The 9,964-nt window shown below is 33.1% G+C and overlaps 1 protein-coding gene across 20 annotated transcripts; it reads right to left on the bottom strand.

Annotated features, from left to right (window-relative positions):
* Positions 1-1,792: 1,792 nt before the first annotated feature.
* LOC146918328 (sugar transporter ERD6-like 7) lies at positions 1,793-9,583 on the bottom strand. 20 transcript variants are annotated; one of them, XM_085719967.1, is made up of 16 exons: positions 9,222-9,583; positions 9,044-9,108; positions 8,570-8,698; positions 7,714-8,005; positions 6,730-6,773; positions 6,578-6,627; positions 6,389-6,448; positions 5,235-5,364; positions 5,077-5,136; positions 4,221-4,475; positions 3,822-3,855; positions 3,673-3,728; positions 3,407-3,445; positions 2,938-3,094; positions 2,704-2,784; positions 1,793-2,224 (listed from the first exon to the last, which is right to left on the bottom strand). In XM_085719967.1, coding segments are annotated over exons 4-10 (372 nt in total). In that variant the 5' UTR covers positions 7,716-8,005; positions 8,570-8,698; positions 9,044-9,108; positions 9,222-9,583; the 3' UTR covers positions 1,793-2,224; positions 2,704-2,784; positions 2,938-3,094; positions 3,407-3,445; positions 3,673-3,728; positions 3,822-3,855; positions 4,221-4,449. The 20 variants fall into 20 exon arrangements, with proteins under 20 accessions (XP_085576093.1, XP_085576098.1, XP_085576102.1 ...); XM_085719972.1 differs by having other exon boundaries at positions 1,793-2,220; positions 4,221-4,304; XM_085719976.1 differs by having other exon boundaries at positions 3,019-3,094; positions 4,221-4,304.
* Between the last annotated feature and the right edge of the window lie 381 nt (positions 9,584-9,964).

Genomic DNA, 9,964 nt, shown 5'->3' with positions numbered 1-9,964 from the left:
GAACTACTACCTCCGTCCCTAATTATAAGACCTTTTGAAAAAAAAATTGTTCCTTTTTATAAGGCACTTTCTTTATTTCCAACTACATTAATTATTTCTTTACATACGCCCCTATTTATTATACATCTTTTTCTTCCATAAATGAATAAATAACGTGTTGAAAACATAAAAACCCTCTCTCTTAAAGGACAAAATTGTAAAAACGATAGTAATTACAAACATATTTAATACAAATATCCACTATCTTTATTAAGATTATTTTTTCAAAAGGGCCCTATAATTAGGGACGGAGGCAGTAATAACAAAAAAACAGACAAAAAATAATGTTTGACGAGGACGAGGTCGGTGGTTTATGTCGGAAGCCACGTGGAGGAATCTAATTAGTCAAAATTCTATGAATTGGTTTTTAGCTACGGTTTTTGAGTTTTAGCTACAGTTTTTTGGGTTTAGCTACGGTTTTTGGTTTGAAATGGATTAGATTTACACGTAAGGTGTGGGACCCAGCTATTTGTGTGGTGATTCTATATTCGTCTAAGGGATTTTTAGGAGAATCTAGACCGTTGATTAGTGTAGATTCAGAATATAATGGACGGTTGAGATTGGATTAAGATGTTTAGTTATTTACACGTGGATTAGGTAATTGCCTCTTGCTTGAAAGAAGAGGCATGATAAATTGATAATGGAAGAAAGTAGGTAAAAATAACTACATAAGTGCTTTTTTTAAATTAAACTTATTTTCAAGATGTGTTATTTATGAAGAATTTAAGATTCAACAAAGTATCCATAGATTGGACGGAATCAAATCTTAAAGTGAATGAAGTGGTGTTGTTTGGTATTCAAAATATTTTGTTGAACTTTTTGCTTTGCTTTACCTAATGAAACATTTATCACATGTTTGACGAAAACGAAAACGAAAACTTTAGCATTAAAACTAGTTGTCAACCCGTCTTCGCACGAAGTGGATCTTTTTTCGGATAATTTTGTTGGCAAACAGCATCTTTGTTAACGGTTAAAAGTGAACTGATTGTGAACGTAGATATTACATCTTTATAAATATAAAAAGCCATGGTCCATAACATATCATATCTTAGATAGGTCTACCATAGAAGAAACCTTAATAGAAGTTATAAAACATAGATTCTAAAGTAGTTGTGTTCGATGGATTACAAAGTAAGAAGGAGAAAATCATATAGCCTAACTTCACAAACTAATGAACACCCCCAAAAGCAAAATGTCACGCTAAACAATATGTTTCATGTTTGCAATGGGGCAAAGTTGTACTTCATACAGGCCTTCTTTGTGCTCGCAATTTTAAGCAAGACATATTGATGTTAAATGTTTTGGTTACACACATACCATACAGTCAGAAAAGGAGGATACTCTAATTTACCTCATCTACAGGGGGGTAATAACTAAAGGTACTTATTCTTATGGTATGATCTCTCATATATCCATATGCAACAGATATATGTGATCAAATAATATTAACTAATTTCTTTTAACACAACTAATTCTGAAGAGATTGAAATATTTATTTCACAATGGTAGATGATGCTAGGTCAGATTGAAAATTCTGTACTGTGGCAGTCAAGGTTAGCTAGAATAAGAGGACTTTTTATCCAAGCATGTTTAAAGGCTTCTTTTTATTCCTTTAAAATAAATGGTTATAACTTTGGTTTACAGGTCAAACCCACTACCTCTCTCAAAGTGATACATATATAATTGAGATTCATATTATGTGGTAGTGCTACGTGGGAAAAAGCAGGGAACAGCATGTACCCAAACTCAAAAATAAAGGGAAAAAAGTTCATAGATCAATAAATTAAAAATAACTTTACATACCAAGGCTTGGGGTTTTTGGGAAATTTTTGTTACACATGAATAGATTATTACAGGAAAACACAGATTTGTTAATATACTTAAAAGTAAACTGATCCGAAACATAGATATTCGGGCATATCGGAAGATCGAAATTCCTCTACAGAAGTAGTTTGAATAACAATTGCAGCTGGGAAGTTATCAGCAATGTGATTCAACCAGTTACTTTGCTTGGGAGAAATCATTCCAATTAAACTTTGATCCTCAGCTTAAACCGAATCAAGTGTGGACTTTCTTAGAAAAAAGCAGAAATTGGAAGGGGAAACATCCATGTCACACCTAGTAGGTTATGCCGACGACTTCATTGAGTTGTTCCAATGATTTTTTATAACATTGTCACTCCTGGCTTTACCCAAATGATACAAAAATAGATCAATCATATAGTGTCCTAATTTGAAAGAAGCTCTAACACAATTCAAGTAATCCATCTAATCCACTCTTAAGACAGAAGAGATTTTGAAGACATTCTAAAACAAAAAAATCATGCAAATAAAAGTGAGAATTTCTTCGGGAAGCACTACTCCCGAACATTATCAAGAATTAAGAATTTGAAATTCATGATAGGCATATACGATGGGCAGTTTCTATAAAAAAAATTCTCAGCAACATTGCCCCTTACTTTTTGACTACCAAAGCATGAACCATTTAGAATTAGATCAATGATAAAATATATGCTCTTTCTATACTTTATATTCAGATTTGATTCATCAAATTCTAAATTGCCAATTTCACTACATCTTGTTTATCTAAAGAGAACTTGGACCAAAATAAACTATTCTCATTGGAGAATAAACTATTCTCATCCCACAAAGGTAGCACGCTTACCATTAAATGTGCCGAATTACATTGAATACAACCTAAAAACACCATTCCTCAATTTTGCAAAACCTCACAATGACAGAATTCCTGAGACAATCGAAACTACTTAAACCATATTTCAAACTTCACTGTGCTACTTCCGATTATTTTGTTGAAGCAATGGTTAATTTAAAAAGATAGCATCAACATATGAAATTTGAGTTTAAAATACGTCAAAAAGGAAAAGGGAGCAGTACATACTAAAAACAACATATGCAAACTTGGTGATTGGAGTCACTTCAAACCACTACAAAAGCATCATACTTGAGTCCACATACATACTTTATATCGTAACTTTGGGAGTTTGCTGTTCAGCTTCCTTGTTGGCTTAGACTTGCCATGCTCACAGGAGAAGAAGCTGAAATCATATATTGAAAGATAAATATCTCAAAGTTGTATAGTGTTAATATTGTTAAGTCCATAATCAAACAAAAAATAATGCAAATTTCTGCTTGAATTTTTATTCAGTTCATATCTTTTAGCCACTGCAAATTTCAAGCACCAAGATATAACCAAAATAATGCAAACACATAAAAAATTGATAACTCACAATTAAATGGCAAGTAATGGTGTATTATTTCCTATATGTAATCACTAAGTTGGTTGAGAATCTTGAGATTGTTCTTTTATAACCTCAATTCATTAATACAACTACAATGGATATTAGTACCTGTTTGTCATGGAGCTCAATGAATTTTCTGATAAGGACCTGCAAGTTCACATGATTAACCTTCACACCTTTTCTAGTTATTGCCATAAACAACAAAATAAAAAAATATAATCAGGTGCAGGGACTTTCTTCATCCTGAAAGCCAGAACCGCTTGTAGTTTTTAGGAAAATGAATATTAGAGAAAGCTATACAGAAGTGTATATATTCCTTTCTCTTTACTTTCTTTTGTTTTTAGAGAATACCGAAAGAGTTACACGGAAGATACCTGTCGACATTTTCAGTATTCTTTGCTGCGATTCCCCCTTTGGGAGCTGCTAATAACTGCCAAAAGAGTACAAATAAAATACAAATTAGCTTGACCAAAAGCACTGTCAGTTGATATAAGTGCAGAGATTAATAAAAGCTTATTCCTACCTGAGGCAACATCCACACCGATTTCATCAAGCACCTGCCAAGAATAGGGTAAGTGAAATTACTATAAGTTTCTTTTTGTAATTTCAAAAGCTAATATTATCTTAATGTAAGGCCTTGAATTCATTTATCATCTTTATGATTTTGTTTTAAAAATATTTTTATGTTTTATAATCTAAATTCACAAGAACTGCATTAGAAATATAGAAACACTGCAACTAAAAACATAATTAATCCTAGCCTTTAATGTGCATTTGTAACAGAATAAACCAAAAATCATCAAAACAATATTTAAATGAGAAATTAACAGCGATGAATAAACCTAATCAAACAAAATAAAACTCACGGCGACCAAACTAAACCACAGTTCATAAAAGTCGCGAAATCGAGGTTTCTACTTACATCGTGCAGAATTTTCCTCGCTTCAGTATCCATTGGTAGTCACAATCTGGCAATTTCAGTTAAGCAAGAGCACCATTCACTGACCTGAAAAGGTAACAACCAAATTATAGCAAGTAATTACCGTGTAAAACACAACAACCCATCGCTCATGATTTTTTATGGGAGAAACATATCAAGCTTAAATCAAAATTGTGGGAGAAACTCATCGCTCATGATTTTTTATGCCTAACTATGATTCCAAATCATTGTAGAAACCTGGCAGAGAGGGATTTCTTTGTCAGTGTGGTGAATCCCGAAGAGGTATGTAACATATCAATATTTGAACTTGAATATTGGAATTTGAAGAGGTATGTCTCTTAAATAATTTCATCGTTTCAAACTGATATTTTCAAATTTACCTGGTTCTGAAAGATGGAGTTATTTGAATAATTAACTCAATTCAGTTTCCTGCTATCATAAAATGTTAAGCTGGTCTCTCACTTTGCAGAAAGTTTGTCAAATTAGTCCATTTGTCATGTATTTGCTCATCGCTTGAATTTCATAGACATTAAGTATGTAATTTCATGGACTAAGAATATGAAATTTCAGGGACAACTTGATACTCAGTATGTAACTCCAGTGACAACTAAGTGAGGGACTGACGTGACATTTTATAAAAGCAGGGGACCAAATTGATACACCCTATAAAAATAAGGGAGCAAACTGGATATTTACTACCCTATCTAGTATCTATAACCAGCCTGATTATTCATTACAATTACATGAGTCTTCCATCTTATTTTTATCAACATAAACTGACAACAAATTTTAGAAAATGAAAACAAAATATGTTTTTAAAAATTAAACAGACACTTACACTTCCTTTGCTTGTGCCACTTCTCTATACTTCCATACCAGTTCCACTGGAAACATAGTGCTGCAATACACATTATTCCAGCAGCAATAACCTCAACAAATGCCATTAGGAATGACCTCTGAGGGGATAAACCTGAAGTTGCTAGGGATAACGCATACCCTCGAAATTGCAAGAAATGATAAAACTGCCACGTCTTATGCCATCAAAAGCTTTCTGAGCAACTTCATCGGCTTTCATAAAACCAGAAGAGGCGACAATGATTTTGGTGAGCTCTGGTTCTCTTATTTTCTGCAAAAGAACCTTTCAGTTTGTACTTACACTTGGATTACCTCACAAAATGGTACTTGGCATGACAAAATCAGACCATTTAGGACTGAGCTAACAATATCCTACATGACAATATACTATATACCCAAAGACACAATCATAATATGGAAGCTAGACAAAATCAGAGAGAATATCAGTAAACAACAACACAAAGGCACTTTGACAGCATTCACACATTGATGAATCAAGGAATACAACAACCTAAAGTCAAGTCCTTTAAGCTAAAGACAATTTGGTTGTGATAAATAATAAAATAGTAGCATTCTTGCTGTGAAAGTAACAAAATAGAAAGTGATGAAGAAGGAATTTCTTCCACGAGCTTTCCACATGCCACGTAGGGGGCATGTAGATGAAGTAATAATGGTTTGGCTATTTTCTTTTCCACAAGTATGTTTTCCCCTATACTGCGTATAGCACATGATGTCCTCATCCTCATATATTGAATTCTCTTCCTTTTCATTTTTAATCTAATTGATTGAAAGAATTCACATTTCAATAATTATAAGCAAATTTTATAACAGATTTGAATGGTCTAAATACAATTCGAAAGTTCCTGAAAACTTGCACATAATAAATCAGTAAGTAATTCAGCCTGAATCTTAAATTTCTAACAGTTTTCTCAATCTTTCTATTTAAATTTCAAGTATAAGAACATAACCATGCACCAAACCAGTTCACTAATGTTGCTATGCTTCATGCCTGCCCTTTAATATTGACAGGAAATATCTGCAACATAAGGTAATTTTTTAGCAAACTTTTATGCCGTCTTTTTACTAAGAGGACACATTCTGCAACTGGCGAATTCGAAGTGCAACTCTTGTTTTCGGAAAAGAAACTATTTAATTTACCAATATGCCGGTTACGGCAACTGTTGGGACTGCTCCCACAGCCACATCATGAACCTGTTACTCACACAAGGATATCAATTTTACATATATATTAGGAATAATAACTTGAAGCTGTAATGTTCTTAGTAGGGATGTACCTTGAGATAGAATGCAACTGCAGTAAATATACATCCTGCAACAAATCTTGATCCAGATACCTAATTGAAACCAAGAAATAACAATAAGAGTATCATACATGTTTTCATAAAAAGAATAAGAGTATCATACATGAAACGGAGATAAGCAAATGAAAATTTGAAGATAAGTTGTTTGTGCTTTGAATTTACCAAAAGTAGGGGCTTCCGGCCTGCTCTATCTATGAGGGCTGCTCCAACACCTGTGATCACAATTTGTAAAAATAAAATCATGATTGAGTTGGATTCGGGGGAAACACAAATCAGATCTTCCAAGAATTATTGGTTAATTTAAAAATAAGAACCTGAAGGATAGCGTATATTATACTCCCCGTCGCAGAAGGAAATCCTACGACAAAAATACACCAATAAACCAAAACAAAATAAAAATCTGAGTGCTTCATGAAGGTTATTCAAGTTTCAAAACATGCTTTAATTTTGAGCTATAGTTTACATGCAAAAAGTGATATGCAAGAAAGTATATGATGGTGCTAAACTTGGAATGAAGAGTTACAATTACATAATTAAGTGATAGTATAAAAGCAAACACCATTGATTCCCCTAATTGCTGGCAGACCATAAGCCCTACTCCAATCTACTCATGAAGAAAAATAGGAAGATGAAAATTTTGAATGGAAATACTTCAGATTTGCTTAATAGAATAATAACATGAGAACTGGAAAATAAACTATCATATTCAACCAATACTTCATTTTCCACCTCTCAACCTAGTAGCCCACCACACACATTCTTCAAGAAAATGAACTACTATCTAGAGTGAGTGAGCGCAAATATCTTCTTTGAAATAAATCCAGCACCTTTGGTTTTTCATCAAATAAGAAAAGCAACAAATTGCCTATATCATTGCCAGAATTTTCTTTGCAAAGGTTAGAGGAGTTGGTTAAGCTGCTAAATTTATTATAAGTGACAATATGCCTGATTAATCTATTGATCAATAGAACTTGTAGTATTACAGAATAACACATTAAAAAGATCTCAAAAATAGTATTTGATTAGCAAAACCATGTGTCAGTAGGATTCAAGAATAGGACAACATGTAGTGTAATAAACTTCACTGTAATACCACTCCAATAAGCAATTCAAGTAGCACCACTCCAAAACCATACACATCGCTTCGAGCAGTCAAATGCCTTATTCATATTGACAAATAGGTTACATAACAGGTATGATCACAACTGATCAATGATAACAGACACACATGTTAAAGCTTACATACATTCTTATTTTTAAACATCGGCAGAAGTCACCGGAAGATAAAGCTTACCTACATCAACTCAATTTCAAGCCGGTCATGACGAATGAAAGGAAGGCGACATTGAGGATGATCATCACCGGAAGTTTACGGCAGCTAGCGAATCCTGTTTCAGAGATTCGAGTTCAACGACTGATGCACTTCCTTGCACGTTTTTGTCTCTCTTCCTTGCAACGCTGCTGAACCAATTTATAACAACCCTTATAATGGTCAGAACCCAAATCGTTATTCTGTCTTGTCGCTTGTTCGCCGTCTTGCAAAGCCATCTCACCGCGTCGCCATTATGCAGCCCACTGCAATACTTTGTTCTGAAACAGTGAAATTTAGAGATGAATTGTTAATTAAAATAAAGAAACAACACATAACTTCAAACACTAAGCATAGATACACCCTTGATTTATTTAGGGCTAGTTTTGATTGACTTATTGTAGCTTATCTGCTGACATATGTTTTGTGAGACTGTTTGGGAGAACTTGTGGAAAAAAGCTTATGAAAATTTTCACAAGCTTTTTTGGTTTATTTTCATAAGTTCTACAATATAACTTATAAAAATAGCTTATAGCATATACAAAAACACCATTTCTATAAGCTATATTTAGATAAAATTAAGATTTTTCACAATTTAGATTTAAGGACCTATCCTAGCCAATGTCATCAAAATAGCTTATAGCATACACAATTTAAGTTTTTTCACAATATAAGCTATTTTTAACACCTATTATGACAACTTAACGACCAATGTAATCATCAAGGTATGTATTTTGATAAAATTAAGATTTTTCGCAATTTCTGTGAAACTGTTTTTGTATATACAAAAGCACCTATTATGACAACTTCATTTCACAATTTACCATCAGGTGTATACTACATACCTTGATGAGGCCAGTTCCAGTAACATGATCAGCATGTACATGTGTATTCATAGCATACACAAACTTCAAACCCAATTCTTGAATGAGTGATAAGTCTCTATCTACTGTCCTATCAGTAGGGTCAATCAACTGAAGTTTTCAACAAAAAAAAATCAAAAATCAAAATCATCAATCAACTAAAATTTTCATAAAAACACCAAAATCATCAAAACAACTGAATTTTTCATAACAAAAAAAAATCACCAATCACCAAAACAGAAGAAATCCATTATTCAATTCAACAAATAATTCTAACCCACATAAAAAAACACAAATAATCAAACAGACACTTCAAAATCATTTTTTTCACAGAAAAATAAAAATTCATCAATCACCAAAATAGAAGAAACCCATCATCAAATTCAATAAATAATTCCAACCCAGATATAAAATTTAAACTTCAGAAAAATCAATTAAAAAGGCCACATAGCTGACATTCTCTATTTTCACCAATCAATTCACCAGAAGTTGAATTCGACGAAATCCCTACATCAATTTTCCTGGACAAAACCAAACAACAACCCAAATCTAAAAAAAGTAAAAAAATCACCATTGATAATCAAGAAAATGGAAGAAGAAAATGAATAAGCAAGTACCATTCCTAATCCCTTACCTCCCTTAACAGCCAAACCTCTACTTTGTACCATCCTCCAATTAATTGGTTCTGGTCACCAACACAACATACAAACAGTTCCAAAATCACCCATGCATAACTCTTGAAGCTTGAATTTGATTAAATCTCAATAATGGTGAGAATGGTGGTGAGGTTCAGTTAGGGACAAGAGAGGGGAAGATTAAAAAAAAATAAAACTTGCATAAGATAATTGAGGCTACATGGGTCATGATCTTTGAATTGCATGCTGCTTTGTGAATCAAATTTGAGTGAAAAGGGAGAAAGATTTGGAGAAGATGGTGAACAGTGAGAGGGGGACGATGGGTTTTTAGAAAGAGAAGGGAAAAAAAATTCTGAAGTTTAGAGAGAGAAGGGAAAAAATTTCTGTATATATAACATAACACTCTCCAATTATCAATTTCTTAAAATACGCTTAATAAGGGCGAAAATGGTAAAAAAACAGTCATGTATCGTCCTACATATATAAGTAGATTGTGTCAAAAATAAATTTTAGCATTGAAATAACGTTTTTCATTGAGGTTTTTTTAAGGATTTTTATTGAGGATTTGGTTAGGTTGTTATAGGTCAATTAGTAGGGATGGAAAAACGGGTTCAATCTGTCGAGACGATCCATTTAGCCTTGTTATTTTTGGCGGGGTGAGTCGAAATTTCGAACTCGCTTTCTATGGTTGGCTCGTCTAGCTTAACTTGTTGAAAAAATGATGCGGGCACGAGTCGGGGCG

The sequence above is a fragment of the Medicago sativa genome, chromosome 6, assembly GCF_051527215.1.
Source record: "Medicago sativa cultivar Bolivia chromosome 6, Bolivia_mono, whole genome shotgun sequence".
Taxonomy (NCBI): domain Eukaryota; kingdom Viridiplantae; phylum Streptophyta; class Magnoliopsida; order Fabales; family Fabaceae; genus Medicago; species Medicago sativa.
The sequence above is the reverse complement of the archived record's forward strand: the minus strand, read 5'-3'. Positions and strand labels throughout refer to the sequence as shown.